A 17,121-nucleotide genomic window follows, 5' to 3' on the forward strand; every position below is an offset into this window, starting at 1 on the left:
TAAAAAGGACATTAGTGAACCAGTTGGTTTTTACAACAATACGATAGTTTCATGGTCACCATTATCGATACTAGTTTTTTTATTCCAGACTTATTTAAATAACTGAATTTAAATTCCCCAGCTGCCGTGATGGAATTTGAACACACATCTCTGGATCCCAAGTCCAGTCAGCAATGATGGCTAGCTACAGAATGCATATGGATCACCTCCTCATCTATGAAGAGATTGAACTGTAAAAAAAAATGCTAATAGTTCAGAAAAATCTTCAAGCTTGAAACAAGTTTAAATTTTTAATCAAGAATTCTCTTCCAAAAAGAGAAATCTACATTTAACAAGGAATGTATTTAAATTCCAGAGGAAATGAGACAATAATCAGGTTGAATTTACTCTAATTTTTCATTGCTTATCCTCTTCCAAATAATTGGCAATGCCATTTCTTCTGTAAAATTCTGCTTGGACTCGGGCAACTCTGACAAAAGTCCGATTTGTTGGCTCAAGCTGGGGACGTTTACCATAGTGTGATGACGACAATACTGGAACTATTCGAGCATTTTCCTGCAAGACAGATGAGTAGTTATTGTTCAAAAGTTTTGAAAAATAAAATTATAATGCTGACAGATCCTGAACAAAGAATATTTAAAATAGACAATTTAAATGTCATTTTAACAGTTTATTTGTTTCATATATAGTTTTCAGATTATTCTCCTGAAATTTCTAAATTTAGTATATCTAATTACTCAGAAAAACAAAACGAATTCTGAAATCTTTTCTACTTCCCTGCATTATCTTAGTAAACTGATTTTTCTTTCTATTCAAAATAGTCCAAAACGTGAACGCCATTTTTCTGATTGGAATGAACTCCCAGGGAGAGAAGATGCAAGAACATAATTTGATATATAGTTATACTTGATAAAATTATTATTCAAATAATAATTGTCAATTGCTTCCTCACCTTTACTAAATAGACTGGGGATAATTCTCAGCTCAACCACTTGGACGGTAATGTGGTAGAGCGGATTGTCTGTCCATTTGTAGAATCTGTGTCATTCATCCCCATTCTGCCAGATTACTGCCCAGATAGCGAAGATAAAAATGACCCCCATTGGCATGTTGGAGTCTGGTTCACCAGCACTATAAACCCAAGTGAACATTCTTTAATGCATTAGCCTAGATGGTGACGGTCTGTGGAGAACACTGCAGCTAGCCCCAATCCACTGTCCTCCATTGACACCTACGCACACACATTTTCAGCATCAGTCACTGGATTGGGAACATGAGCTGAATTTTCCCACCCCTATCCAACACGACTATGATTTGGTTGGGACTTTCTTCCAGCATATTGGAGAATGTTATCTTCCTGGACACTACAGTCACTTTCAGATTTAAGTACAGGTCATGGCAGGGGGAATAAATAAAATAACTCTCAAAATAAAAAAAATTCGGATTAAGAAATGAGCAAATTTCCCTCCTTGGGGTTGAGTTGCAGTTGGGCAGGATTTCCACATGCCCCTCTAACCTTTACCAAGGCCCCGTCCAATTTCTTGGTTCAAGTCACATGGAGCATGCTCAACAAGCAGGCTTTAGTCAAGATTCCTGCTACCAAGAGATACTAGTGACAGCGAAGAACGTCTGGCTGTGCTGCAGCGGGGACATCACTGCAGCATCACTGGAAGTGGCAAAAGATCCTAACGAGGCACAAGATCCCACGGACAGCAGGAAGTCCCAGGTTTGTAGGCCTTGGCAAAATGTGAGGCTTCGCCAGGTAAGTGACTGGAGGCAAGATTCGGGTAGAGGAGGCATCTACTTAGCCCTTCCGTTCCATTGCTGCACTTTGAGGTCAGTACTGCTGCTGCCCTGGATCGACTGGTAAGCGGCAAGCGGCAACAGGGCTGGCAGGAGCAAAATGGAACAGGAGCCAGGGTGGTAGTCACATGTGGTAAACAAGGAAGGGGCAGTTGGTAGGCGAATCATGGTGGGGGTGAGGAAGCCTTTGCAGGTCCCTGCTCCATTCTCCCACCAAATATTGGTTAGGATAGCAGGGGAATATTTAGCGCAATGTGATCTTAATAAGCCAAAAAAGATTTACAAACATTTCAGAATCATTACAAAGCATTCAACATAACTTTAGCCAAGGAAGAACTCTACCAAATAATGAACAACATTTTCTCATATTTTAACAAAAGAATAGAGTGCTACTGATGACGGAAGAAGAATTGAGTTGCTATACCAGAACAACGATACATAACAGGGGAAGATTACATACTTACACCACTCAATGTCCCTTTGATTCCCCCTCTCATAAGAACATAAAAAATAGGAGCAGGAGTAGGCCACATGGCCCCTCAAGCCTGCTCCGCCATTCAATCAGATCATGACTAATCTGATCTTGGGCTCAGCTCCACTTCCCTGCCCACTCCCCATAACCCTTTACTCCCTTATCGCTCAAATATCTGTCTATCTCCACCTTAAATAAATTCAATGACCCAGCCTCCACAGCTCTGAGGCAGAGAATTCCACAGATTTACAGCCCTCCGAGATATGAAATGCCTCCTCATCTCAATTTTAAATGGCGACCCCTTATTCTGTAACTATGCCCCCTAGTTCTAGATTCCCCCACGAGTGGAAACATCCTCTCTGCATCTACCTTGTCTAGTCGCCTCAGTATCTTATATGTTTCAATAAGATCACCTCTCATTCTTCTAAACGCCAATGAGTATAGGTCCAACCTACTCAACCTTTCTTTATGTCACCTACTTCATCTCAGGAATCAACCTAGTGAACCTTCTTTGAACTGCCTCCAATGCAAGTATATCGTTCCTTAAATAAGGAGACCAAAACTGTATGCACTACTCTAGGTCTGGTCTCATCAATACCCTGTACAGTTGTAGCAGGACTTCTCTACTTTTATACTGCATCTCCTTTGCAATAAAGGCCAACATTCCATTTGCCTTCCTGATTACTTGCTATACCTGCATACTAACTTTTTTCGTGTTTCATGCACAAGGACCCCCAGGTCCCTCTATACGGCAGCATTTTGTAATTTCTCTCCATTTGAATAATAATTTTCCTTTTTATTTTTTCTGCCAAAGTGGATAAACTCACACTTTCCTACATTATACTTCATCTGCCAAATATTTGGCCACTCACTTAGCCTGTCTGTATCCCTTTGCAGATTTTTTGTGTTCTTCTCACAACTTGCTTTCCCACCCATCTTTGTATCATCAGCACACTTGGCTACATTACACGGTCCCTTCATCCAAATCATTAATATAGATTGTAAATATTTGAGGCCCCAGCACCAATCCTTGTGGCACCCCACTAGTTACTGTTTGCCAATCAGAAAATGATCCATTTATCCCGACTCTCTGTTTTCTGTTAGTTAGCCAATCCTCTATCCATGCTAATATATTACTCCCAACTCCATGCACTTTTATCATGTGCAGTAACCTTTTATGTGGCACCTTACTGAATGCCTTCTGGAAATCCAAATACACCACGTTCATTGGTTCCCTCTTATCCACCCTGCTCGTTACATCTTCAAAGAACTCCAGCAAATTTGCCAAACATGATTTCCTTTCATAAAACCATGCTGACTGTTTGACTGTATTATGCTTTTCCAAATGTCCTGCTACTGCTATCTTAATAATGGACACCAACATTTTCCCAATGACAGAGGTTAGGCTCACTGGTCCATAGTTTCCTGTTTTCTGTCTGCCTCCTTTTTTAAAATAAGGGCGTTACATTTGTGGTTTTCCAATCCGCTAGGACCGCACCAGAATCCAGGGAATTTTGGTAGATTACAACCAATGCATCCACTATCTCTGCTGCCACTTCTTTTAAGACCCTAGGATGCAAGCCATCAGGTCCAGGGGACTTGTCCACCTTTAGTTCCATTATTTTACAGAGTACTTTTTCTTTAGTGATGGTGATTGTTTTAAGTTCCTCGCTCCCTATAGCCCCTTGATTATCTATTATTGGGATGTTTTTTGTGCCTTCTACTGTGAAGAATTATATAAATTATTTGTTCAAAGTCTCTGCCACTTCCACATTTCCCATTATTAATTCCCCAGTCTCATCCTCTAAGAGACCAACGTTTACTTTAGCTACTCTTCCTTTTTATATACATGTAGAAACTCTTACTGTCTGTTTTTCTATTTCTTGCTAGTTTACTTTCATAATCCATCTTCCACCTCTTATTTTTTTTAGTCATCCTTTGCTAGTTTTAAAAAGGTTCCCAATCCTCTGACCTCCCACTAATCTTGGCCTCTTTGTATGCCATTGTTTTCAATTTGATACCATCCTTAGCCACAAATGATTCTCCCTTTTCTTAAAGTCTTTCCTTCTCACTGGAATATATTTTTGTTGAGAGTTATGAAATATCTCCTTCAATGTCTGGCACTGCTTAAGTCTTACATTTGAATTTATTTTCCCAGTCCACTTTAGCCAACTCTGCCTCCATACCATTGTAATCTCATTTATTTAAGATCAGGACACTGGTTTGAGATCCAACTTTCTCACCCTCCAATTGAATTAGGAATTCAACCATGCTATGATCATTCTTTCCTAGAGGATCCTTTAATGGGAGATCAGCTACTAATCCTGTCTCATTACACTGTACTAGCTCCAAGATAACCTGCTCCCTGGTTGGTTCCACTATGTACTGTTCAACCATCCCGGATACACTCTATGAACTCTTCCTCAAGGCTACCTTGGCCAATTTGATTTGTCCAATCAATATGAAGATTAAAGTCGCCCATGATTATTGGCGTTCCTTTCTTACAAGCCTCCGTTATTTCTTGATTTATACTCCCTGCAACAGTGTGGCTACCGTTTGGGGGCCTGTAAACTACTCCCACGAGTGACTTCTTCCCCTTTTTATTTCTTATCTCCACCCAAATTGATTCTACATCTTGATCTTCTGAGCCAATATCATTCTTCACTACTGCACTGATCTCATCCTTTATCAGAGCCACCCCATCTCCTTTTCCTTCCTGTCTATTCTTCCGGATTGTCAAATACATCTGAATATTCAGTTCCCAGCCTTAATCACCTTGCAACCACATCTCTGTAATCGCTATTAGATCATACCCATTTATATCTATTTGTGCCGTCAACTTATCTATCTTGTTACGAATGTTGCATGCATTCAGATAAAGAGTTTTTAATTTTGTTTCTTTACCGTTTTTCCCTGCTTTGACCCCACTTTCTGATGCACTCTTATTTTTATTCATTCTGTTCCTTCCTGTTACATTCTGGTTATCATTTTCCCCATCGCTACCCTGCTCTATTGCCTTCTTGCTCTTTGACTTTTTTAATTTCCGCTCACCTGAACCGTCCCCCCCATTATTTAGTTTAAAGCCCTCTCTACAGCCCTAGTTATTCGATTCGCCAGGGCACTAGTCCCAGCATGGTTCAAATGGAGCCCGTCCCAAAAGAACAGCTCTCTCTTACCCCAGTATTGGTGCCAGTGCCTCATGAACTAAAACCCATTTCTCCCACACCATTTCCTACCATCCAGACATAATACTTCAATGAATGGGAGAATGGGAATATCATTTTTATTTAAAAAGGCCACATACCTCAGCATTCACATTAAGACCTTGGATGCGACTGTGTTCTCGATCATCACGATGAATCTTATTATTATACCCTTGTTGTACTTTAAAAATCTGATCATAAAACAGCACGGATACTTCCTAAAAAAAATGAATTATGTTAATAGCCATATAAAATCTTGTTCATAGTCTCCTAATTCACTGTGTTGTGAGTTCATGGTGAGAAATATTGGATGGGCCCCATCAGCAAAGACCTAGGCATCAGATCAGGACAAGGACTACAGCAGTTGAAGGAGAAGATCCACCAGCATCTTTTCAGGGCAACTAAGGATAGGCAATAAATGTCAAATCAAATTGGCAGCTTCATCCACATTTCAATAAATAAAAAAATATAATTGTTGATTCAAACTTTCCTAATCTCTGAACTTGTATGAGCAATTCTGGATGAAACAGAGAAACATAGAAACATAGAAAATAGGTGCAGGAGTAAGCCATTCGGCCCTTCGAGCCTGCACCACCATTCAATAAGATCATGGCTGATCATTCCCTCAGTACCACTTTCCTGCTTTCTCTCCATACCCCTTGAGCCCCTTAGCCGCAAGGGCCATATCGAACTCTCTCTTGAATATATCCAATGAACTGGCATCAACAACTCTCTGCGGGAGGGAATTCCATAGGTTAACAACTCTCTGAGTGAAGAAGTTTCTCCTCATCGCAGTCCTAAATGGCCTACCCCTTATCCTAAGACTATGTCCCCTGGTTCTGGACTTCCCCAAAATCAGGAACATTCTTCCCGCATCTAATCTGTCTATTCCTGTTAGAATCTTATACGTTTCTATGAGATCCCCTCTCATCCTTCTAAACTTCAGTGAATAAAGGCCCAGTTGATCCAGTTTCTCTTCATATGACAGTCCAGCCATCCCTGGAATCAGTCTGGTGAACCTTCTTCAGTGACTGCCCACTTTCAGTGACTGATGAACCATGACACCCAGGTCTCATTGCACCTCCCCTTTTCCTAATCTGCCGCCATCCAGATAATATTCTGCCTTTGTGTTTTTGCCCCCAAAATGGATAACCTCACATTTATCCACATTACTGCACCTTCCATGAACTTGCCCACTCACCTAACCTGTCCAAGTCACCCTGCAGCCTCTTAGCGTCCTCCTCACAGCTCACACCGCCACCCAGTTTAGTGTCATCCGCAAACTTGGAGATATTACACTCAATTCCTTCATCTAAATCTTTAATGTATATTGTAAAGAGCTGGGGTCCCAGCACTGAGCCCTGTGGCACTCCACTAGTCACTGCCTGCCATTCTGAAAAGGACCCGTTTATTCCAACTCTCTGCTTCCTGTCTGCCAACCAGTTCTCTATCTACGTCAGTACATTACCCCCAATACCATGTGCTTTGATTTTGCACACCAATCTCTTGTGCGGGACCTTGTCAAAAGCCTTTTGAAAGTCCAAATACACCACATCCACTGGTTCTCCCTTGTCCACTCTGCTAGTTACATCCTCAAAAAATTCCAGAAGATTCGTCAAGCATGATTTCCCTTTCATAAATCCATGCTGACTTGGTCCAATCCTGTCACTGCTTTCCAAATGCGCTGCTATTTCATCCTTAATGATTGATTCCAACATTTTCCCCACTACTGATGTCAGGCGAACCGGTCTATAATTACCCGTTTTCTCTCTCCCTCCTTTTTTTAAAAGTGGTGTTACATTAGCTACCCTCCAGTCCATAGGAACTGATCCAGAGTCGATAGACTGTTGGAAAATGATCACCAATGCATCCACTATTTCTAGGGCCACTTCCTTAAGTACTCTGGGATGCAGACTATCAGGCCCCGGGGATTTATCGGCCTTCAATCCTATCAATTTCCCGAACACAATTTCCCACCTAATAAGGATATCCTTCAGTTCCTCCTTCTCACTAGACCTACTGTCCCCTAGTACATTCGGAAGGTTATTTGTGTCTTCCTTCGTGAAGACAGAACCGAAGTATTTGTTCAAGTGATGAGGCACTGCTAATCAATGGAGTACATTTGGAGATGGGGACAACTGGGTACAACGGACACAGAAACTTCCCTGGAAGTAGTCAGGTTAAACATCTATCGAACTGCTGTTGTAGCAACATGTCCCTACCACAATATCCTGAAGGATCTAAAAATAACAAAAGAAAAATCAAGAAATGTCAAGGGCCACTATGAGATACACACAATAAAGTCAGATAACAACAGTGAAATGGCAGAAATATTAAATAATTACTTTGTCTTGGTACTTATCAGGGAGATTAGCATGGTGGACATGACATTGGAAGAAGAGATCAAAAGATATCAAGACATTTGAGATAGAAAGAAGAGAGATAAGTGATAAACTAATCAAACTTAGAGAAGACAAAACTGCTGGTCTGGATTTATTGCACCCATACATATTAAAAGTTAGGGAAGAGATAGCAGAAGTTAAGAGAGTAGAGGTAAAAGGTAGCTACTCAGAATGGCAAAAGGTGGGAAGTTGTATTCCATAAGGATCGATGTTGGAACCACTGCTGCTCAACATTTCCATAAACAATCTGGACTTGTGAATCAGAAGCACAATTTAATCATTTGCAAATGACATCAAATTTGGGGGGGGTGGGGTTGTGGTTAATACAGAGGAGGACAACAACAAAATAGAGGAAGACATTAAAAAACTTGCAGAATGGGAGTGTAATTAGCAAAGGAAATTCAACATAAGCAAGTGTGAGGTGGTACATTTTGGTCAGGGGAATAAGGAGACCACATATTCTTTGGAAAGTAAGTGTATAAAATCGGATAGAGTGCTAATGTTTTCAACTTTTAAAGTTCAGCATTTGCGCTTCAGGAAGGAAGTGGAGCGCTAAATCAAGTGCTCCACTTCCTTCCTGGAGCGCAAGAAGCAGCAGGCAGGTAGCTATGTAGCGCTGCACAATAGGCCGTGCAGCGCGGTCACGTTCGGAGGCTCCTTCCCTCCCTTAAAACGAAGGACCATCGCTGCAGGCTCTACAAAAGACTTACCTGGACCCCAACGGCTGCCGCGATCCAACCTGATCACCCCAATGCACTACAGCAGAATACCAGGCTGATCGATCACGGGCAGGAAACCAGGTAAAAAATTTGAAGCAGAAATGTGAAAACATTTCTTTTTTATAAACTTACCTCAGCCACCTCACCTTTAAGCATCGCCTCTGAAGCGCCCGGCCTCCCAATGGACACCTCCTACAGTGGTCAGTGTTTTTTCCCGGTGATGCTACAGGGGGCGGAACGCAAGTTCGGGTCCTGGGTGCTACCAGGACGATGCTCACGATGATGATGTCACGATCTCCAAGTGAAGGAGACTGGGGCGCAACACCACACCGTTGCCGCAAAACTCCCACCGAATTTAACAGGAGTCCCTGATCTCTTGCCGCGCCCGGTTGCAAACCCATTTGCGCTCCGTTATCGCCTCCCCGGAGACGACAACTGGAGGCGCAAAGGAGCCCAATTTCTCCCCCGAGGTCTCCATATTAATAAAAAGGATACAAAGGCACTGCAGATAGTACAAAACAGGATTTACTAGAATGATACCAGAACTGAGAGGTTGTACCCATCAGGAAAGACTGAACAGGCTGGGGCTCTTTTCTCTAGAAAAGAGAAAACTGAGGGGTAACTGGATAGAGATCTAAGATTATGAAAGGGTTTGATCGGTAGATGCAGAGAAGATGTTGCCACTAGCAGAAGAGACCAGAACTAGGGGCCATAAATGCAAGATAGTCACTAATAAATGCAAAAGGGAATTCAGGAGAAACTTCTTTACCTAGGGAGTGGTTAGAATGTGGAACTTGCCACCACAAGGAGTAGTTGAGGTGATTAGCATAAATGCATTTATAGGAAAGTTTGATAAACACATGAGGGAGATGCGAATGGGGTTAGATGAAGAAGGGTGGAAGAAAGCTCGTGTGAAGCATAAACACTGTCATGGACTTGTTGGGCCGAATGGCCTGTTTGTGTGCTGCAAATACTAGTAACTACGATTACAGGCTTAATATCCAAGTGATGCTGGTGTTATAACATGTGTTGGACACCTGGCGCTTGGTATTTAGATTGCTTTTACCCAATGAATTTTAATGAGAGAAATAACACAGACCATTTGGAATATTTAAAGCTGTAATATTCTTGTCACTTCCAGGGGTTATCAGGTTGATCCAACAATGTAAATAAGTCAGTTGCTTTGCACATTTTTTTCCAATCAAATAAGTTAGATAATGTAAAATGTTTATTTGTTCAAAAAAGAACAATTCAAAGAACTGCAGTAATTAAGTATACTGAGAGTTTTCCACAACCATATTTTTAAAATCTGACTAATTTATAGGCTTGCAAATTTCTGGGGCACCGCTCCGCTGGTGTTAAGTGCAGCGGAGCCAAATCCCCATCTGCACTCGCCCAAAGACCAGAGACCTAGAGCCAAATCCCAGGAATCGGGTCATTTTGTACCAAAACTGGCCACCGGTGCTTGCAAAACAGCATTAGGAGCATCCAGCCGAGCCGATCAGCCCTTCCAAGGTGCAGTAGAGCCCTCCCTAGGCCCAAATGGGGCAAAGAAAAATTTGAATTAAGAATAATTTGTAGCCAGCTGTACAGAGTTCCATCTCCCTTCCAGTTCAGGAACACGAGAAAGGAGTATTCTCTATAGTTTTGCTAGGACTGGGGTTCTAACAGCAAGTGGGTGAGAAGCAACTCCCTCATGCCAAGATTTACCAGTGGCAGTAACTCTGAATGAATGGCAAACATGTGATGACTGATTAAAATCATTTGTTATTTTACAAACTACTGCTTTATCAAAGACTACTTTCTGAAGAGTTTATATAGTGCAAAAAGCATGTACCTTTACAAGACATGACTAGTACCCATCCAACTGTCTTGCATAAAAGCAAAGGACCACTGCAAGATTTCATTCCTTTTATATCAAAATTCTTGAGCTGCCATTCTCATCTTATAAAAGGAAAGACATTTTGAAATTTGCAGTCCTTACATAATGCATTTAGGGAATGGCTGTATCTCTTAAAAAAACACTTTCTATCTATAGAGACTGAAGGAACTAGTGAAACGTTAATGCTTTTAGCTTGAATTACTTTTTCCACACAATGCTTCATTTTGAACATAATAAAAAGCCAATACTCAGCAAAATTTTCAATTTCTGTTGCAAATTTTCCCTTAATTAGAATTACATGGAATAAATTGAATTAGGAAATTTGATTAATTCAGATTTTAGGAGTGCTTTCATTTTAGTCTGTGTTATACATTTCTGTTCATGAGCAACCTATTCTTGCATAATTAGTTATTTATGTTTTCTTTAGCCATGAACCATACTTTAACTCAGCAAGCAGGCTCATAACCTTGACCAGGATTGCTGGGAGCGCATATAGAGAGTCATAAAATCATTACCGCACAGAAGGAGACCATTTAGCCCCTTATTAAGACAAGGGGCCAACATCCATTTTCAATAGTCGCTGGGGACACCTTTACAGCACCCGAACCAATATGGCATCAGGCATGTTTCTAGGGCTATTTCTCTCAGAATGCCTAGTGTTGTAGGGTGCTTTCAAAGGCAAAGGCACCTGCTGAATATATGTATGCATGTATGTATGTTTAAAATGGTAGCCAGATATAAAATGGCTGCCAGGGGCTCCGCAAAGCATTATGGGAATTCAGTTAGCCAAGTTAGCTAAGTTTCTGGATAGGTGCTGACACTGCAGTGCCTGGTACCAGGAATATCTCTAAGATAGGGGGGTCTGGAGAACATCACAAGGGCATGAATCAGCTCCAGCTAAACATGAACTGAGCATGCAGCCCCTGATGCGTAGGGGCCAATTCTGTTGGCCCAAAGAAACCTATATGTAATTTATAATCGTTATGATTGGATTGTGTCCAGCCAACATGGGATGAGTAACTGTAATGAACTGTTGTAAAACATATAAATGTCGATGGATTTCTTTGTTTGGTGGAGTGGAGTGCCTGAAGTTGGACCAGAGACTTCCTCCCCGCTGGCGTAATAAAGGCCGTTTTGATGTATGGAACCGACACAGAGTGTCGAGTGATTCTTCCGGGAAAACATTCGCGCTAACACCGAGTTTCTGCCTTGCTCTCCTAGCCACAATGCTCACAATTTGGTTGAGGTGGGAGAAGGCTATTGTTCCGGTGTGCAGGTCTTGAACAGTACAGCCAGAATGTTGTCAAGGCCCATAGCCTTCACTGTGACTAATGCCTCAGCTGCATTTTAATGTAATAAGGTGTGAACCAAATTAGTTGGACACTGGCACCTATGATTGTGGGGACTGCAGGAGGAGGCAGAGTAGGATCATCCACTCAACACTTTTGGCTGAAGATCTTGCAAACGCTTGTCTCTTTGCTCATGTGCTGCGTTCCACCATGTACATGGCATATCCTTATATTAGTTTCCTGACTGTCTACCACTATTCTTGACTGGATGTGTAGGCTACGGAGCTTTGCTCAGATCTTTTGGTTATGGGACCACTTCGATCTAACTATGGCACACTGCTTTTGGTGTTTAACATGGAGGTATAGCCCTGCGTTGTAGGCAAGTGGACTTAGTTTGGGACAGGATGTGGGTGGCAGCATTTTTTAAATGTTAGTGTTTGTGGAGAATGGACATTTGGAGGCAAAAGGGTCTGGATAATCAATTTTGGACGTGCTAAAAGCATCAACAGTTTCAGTGGTGTGGAGATGGAGGTATAGGAGGAGACAGGCAATATTGGAAGTAAGCACACTTGGTGATGGACAGGATGTGGAGTACGAAGCTTAGCTCAAGGTTGAATAAACCATTGAGGGTGTGCATGGTTTTATTCAGCCTGACCAAGTGATGAGGGCATGATATCAGTGGCAAGGGAATGAGATGAATAGAGGTCACCAAAAACAATGGTGGGGATTTTCACCTAAAAAAAGGGTGGGTTGGGTGGATGGGAGTAAAGTGTTAAAAGTGTGAATCCAACCTGAACTCACCTCCAACCTCCCCACTTCAGGTTTTACACAAGAACATAAGAAACAGAAACATAGAAAATAGGTGCAGGAGCAGGCCATTTGGCCTTTTGATCATGCAACTTCAGTACCCCAGTCCTGTCTTCTCTCCATACCCCATGATCCCTTTAGCCGTAAGAGCCACATCGAACTCCCATTTAAGTATATCCAACGAACTGGCCTCAACAACTTTCTGTGGTAGAGAATTCCATAGGTTCACAATTCTCTGGGTGAAAAAGTTTCTCCTCATTTCGATCCTATATGGCTTACCCTTTATCCTTAGACTATGACCCCTAGTTTTGGATTTCCCCAACATCGGGAACATTCTTCCTGCATCTAACCTGTCCAATCCTGTCAGAATGTTATATGCTTCTATGAGATCCCCTCTCATTCTTCTAAATTCCAGGCAATATAAGCCTAGTCGATCCAGTCTTTCTTCATATGTCAGTCCTGCCATCCCGGGAATCAGTCTGGTGAACCGTCGCAGCACTCCCTCAATAGCAAGAATGTCCTTCCTCAGATTAGGAGACCAAAACTGCACACAATAGTCTCACCAAGGCCCTGTACAACTGCAGTAAGACCTCCCTGCTCCTATACTCAAATCCTCTCGCTGTGAAGGCTAACATGCCATTTGCTTTCTTTACTGCCTGCTGCCTACTTTCAATGACTGATGTACCATGACACCTCCCCTTTTACTAATCTGTCACCATTCAGATAATAATCTGCCTTCCTGTTTTTGCCACAAAAGTGGATAACCTCACATTTATCCACATTATACTGCAACTGCCATGCATTTGCCCACTCATCTAACCTGTCCAAGTCACCCTGCAGCCTCTTAGCATCCTCCTCACAACGCACACTGTCAGTCAGCTTAATGTCATCTGCAAATTTGGAGATATTACATTTAATTCCTTCGTCTAAATAGGAGGAGTAGGCTATACGGCCCCTCGAGCCTGCTCCACCATTCAATAAGATCATGGCTGATCTGATCATGGACTCAGCTCCACTTCCCCGCGCACTCCCCATAACCCCTTATCCCCTTATCGTTTAAGAAACTGTCTATTTCTGTCTTAAATTTATTCAATGCCCCTGTTTCACAGCTCTCTGAGGCAGCGAATTCCACAGATTTACAACCCTCTGAGAGAAAAAATTTCTCCTCATCTCTGTTTTAAATGGGCGGCCCCTTATTCTAAGATCATGCCCTCTAGTTCTAGTCTCCCCCTCTCTGCATCCACCTTGTCAAGCCCCCTCATAACTTTATATGTTTCGATAAGATTACCTCTCATTCTTCTGAATTCCAGTGAGTCGAGGCCCAACCTACTCAACCTTTCCTCATAAGTCAACCCCCTCTTCCCCGGAATCAACTTAGTGAACCTTCTCCGAACTGCCTCCAAAGCAAGTATATCTTATCATAAATATGGAAACCAAAATTGCACGCAGTATTCCAGGTGTGACCTCACCAATATCTTATAGAGCTGTAGCAAGACTTCCCTGCTTTTATACTCCATCCCCTTTGCAATAAAGGCCAAGATACCATTGGCCTTCCTGATCACTTGCTGTACCTGCATACTATCCTTTTGTGTTTCATGCACAAGTACCCCCCAGGTCCTGCGGCACTTTGCAATCTTTCTCCATTTAAATAATAACTTGCTCTTTGATTTTTTTTTGCTGCCAAAATGCATGACCTCACACTTTCCAACATTATACTCCATCGGCCAAATTTTGGCCCACTCACTTAGCCTGTCTATGTCCTTTTGCAGATTTTTTGTGTTCTCCTCACACATTGTTTTTCCTCCCATCTTTGTATCATCGGCAAACTTGGCTACGTTACACTTGGTCCCTTCATCCAAATCATTTATATAGATTGCAAATAGTTGGAGTCCCAACACTGATCCCTGCAGCACCCAATTAGTTACTGGTTGCCAACCAGAGAATGAACCATTTATCCTGACTCTCTGTTTTCCATCTATCCATGCTAATATATTAACCCCAACCCTGTAAATTTTTATCTTGTGCAATAACCTTTTATGTGGCACCTTGTCAAATGTCTTCTGGAAGTCCAAATACAGCCAGATTGAATAATAACTTTCAAAAAGGAATTGGATTTTATATTTGAAGGGGAGTGGACACAATTGGTTAGCTCCACCGAAGAGCCGGCACAAGCACGAATGACCTGGACTTGGTTTGCAGATGAGACGAAACTGAGAACATGCCAGAAACTCCTTCTGTGCGGTGTCATTCTATGATTCTGTTATTAGCAGTCGATCAAGAGACATTTTGTGATAAGCAGAAAGAATATTTTTACAATTAAGAACTGTGACGGGGAGACTTTATGGAAAGGATTCTGTTTAGAACGGGCACTCACTTTCTTCTTGTTACCGAAGTATGTCAGCTCGTTGGGGTTTCTTCTCTCCGGGATGAAACTGAAGGCAGATAACGTACACAGCGATGTCTTGTTTAAGCGTTTGGTTATTTCCGTCATGTTCTTTTGTTTATCTATTTACAGTGAAAATACAGGCGCAGCCCCGGAACTTCTCGCGTCCTTTCGTTGCTAAGTTACAAACACCCGGGACTCGTGGTCAGTTCCGGCTCTTTCTCAATGTGAACTACTTTCTGAGACGGACATGAGCAGCACTAAAGCGCTCATGTTAGCAGCACCAGGCCTGTAACTGCTCACCAGACTCAGCGGCTGACGCCGGCGATGGGCCGAAGCGCCTTTGTTTGCTGCTCGAATGGCGTCAGAGCATCGCGTGTCTGGCCAGCTGTGCTGTGACGTCACAATGGCTCGATTGTGCCGTGGGCAACTGGCAACGTCACAGCAGGCTGTTTGCGGACTCTGCTGCTGACATTGAGCCAGCTGGTTGGCTGGTTACCTGAGTTCACGCTAAAAATAACTATTTCCTTTGAGACTATGACCAGGACCTGAAGTCTTTGCACTTACATAACACATTCACATCGCACCTTAACAGAAAATATTAGCAGATGCGTTATCAGATCGAAATAAACACAAAGCAAAATATATTAAGGTGACTGAAAGCTTGGTCGAAGAGAGGTTTTCAAGAGGATCTTGAAGGAGGCGAGCGATGGGTAGACGAACGGCTTTGGGAGGGAATTCCAGAGCAATGGGCTGAGACAGCTGAAGGGACAGCTTTTATAGCGGGATAAAGAAGCCGAAGCTGGAGTAAAGCAGAATTCACCAAAGGTTGCAGGGCTGGAGTAGTTTACAGAAATGGAGAGGGTGAGGCCATTGAGGGATTTAAAGATGAGATCCCAACAGTGGATCGTCAAGTGCCAATAGGGTGGGAGGAGCTTTAAAACAATCACAATCACTAACGAGGTATAGTACTCAGTAAGATAATGGGTCTAAAGGCAGATAAATCCCCTGGACCTGATGGCATGCATCCTAGGGTCTTAAGAGAAGTAGCGGCAGGGATAGTGGATGCATTGATTGGAATTTATCAAAATTCCCTGGATTCTGGGGAGTCCCAGCAGATCGGAAAACTACAAACGTAACGCGCCTATTTAAAAAAGGAGACTGACAAAAAGCAGGAAACTATAGACCAGTTAGCCTAACATTTGTGGTTGGGAAAATGTTGGAGTCTATTATTAAAGAAGCAGTAGCAGGACATTTGGAAAAGCATAATTCAGTTAGCATGGACTTATGAAGGGGAAGTCACGTTTGACAAATTTGCTGGAATTCTTTGAGGATGTAACAAACATGGTGGATAAAAGGGAACCAGTGGATGTGGTGTATTTGGACTTCCAGAACGCATTTGACAAGGTGCCACATAACAGGTTACTGCACAAGATAAAAGTTCACAGGGTTGGGGGTAATATATAAGCATGGATAGAGAATTGGCTAACTAACAGAAAACAGAGAGTCGGGATAAATGGTTCATTCTCGGGTTAGCAATCATTAACTAGTAGGGTGCCAAAGGGATCAGTGCTGGGACCCCAACTATTTACAATCTATATTAATGACTTGGAAGAAGGGACCGAGTGTAACGTAGCCAAGTTTGCTGATGATGGGAGGAAAAACAATGTGTGAGGAGGACACAAAAAATCTGCAAAAGGACATAGACAGGCTAAGTGAGTGGGCAAAAATTTGGCAGATGGAGTATAATGTTGGAAAGTGTGAGGTCATGCACTTTGACAGAAAAAAAATCAAAGAGCAAGTTATTATTTAAATGGGGAAAAATTGCAAAGTATTGCAGTGCAGCAGGACCTGGGGTTACTTGTGCATGAAACACAAAAGGTTAGTTTGCAGGTACAGCAAGTGATCAGGAAGGCCAATGGAATCTTGGCCTTTATTGCAAAGGGGATGGAGTATAAAAGCAGGGAAGTCTTGCTACAGTTATGCAGGATATTGGTGAGGCTACACCTAGAATACTGCGTGCAGTTTCGGTTTCCATATTTAAGAAAGGATATACTTGCTTTGGAGGCAGTTCAGAGAAGGTTCACTAGGTTGATTTCGAAGATGAGGGTGTTGACTTATGAGGAAAGGTTGAGTAGGTTGGGCCTCTACTCATTGGAAT

The 17,121-nt window shown here is 42.3% G+C and overlaps 1 protein-coding gene across 2 annotated transcripts; it reads right to left on the reverse strand.

The window, feature by feature from the left end:
* Window positions 1-276: 276 nt before the first annotated feature.
* Window positions 277-15,355, reverse strand: cfap90 (cilia and flagella associated protein 90). 2 transcript variants are annotated; one of them, XM_070879908.1, is made up of 4 exons: window positions 14,952-15,355; window positions 7,701-7,718; window positions 5,580-5,696; window positions 277-555 (listed from the first exon to the last, which is right to left on the reverse strand). In XM_070879908.1, exons 1-4 carry the CDS (start codon window positions 15,066-15,068, stop codon window positions 397-399), a joined length of 411 nt encoding a protein of 136 aa, XP_070736009.1. In that variant the 5' UTR covers window positions 15,069-15,355; the 3' UTR covers window positions 277-396. The 2 variants fall into 2 exon arrangements, with proteins under 2 accessions (XP_070736009.1, XP_070736011.1); XM_070879910.1 differs by lacking the exon at window positions 7,701-7,718.
* Between the last annotated feature and the right edge of the window lie 1,766 nt (window positions 15,356-17,121).

The sequence above is a fragment of the Pristiophorus japonicus genome, chromosome 5, assembly GCF_044704955.1.
Source record: "Pristiophorus japonicus isolate sPriJap1 chromosome 5, sPriJap1.hap1, whole genome shotgun sequence".
In the NCBI taxonomy this organism is placed as follows: domain Eukaryota; kingdom Metazoa; phylum Chordata; class Chondrichthyes; family Pristiophoridae; genus Pristiophorus; species Pristiophorus japonicus.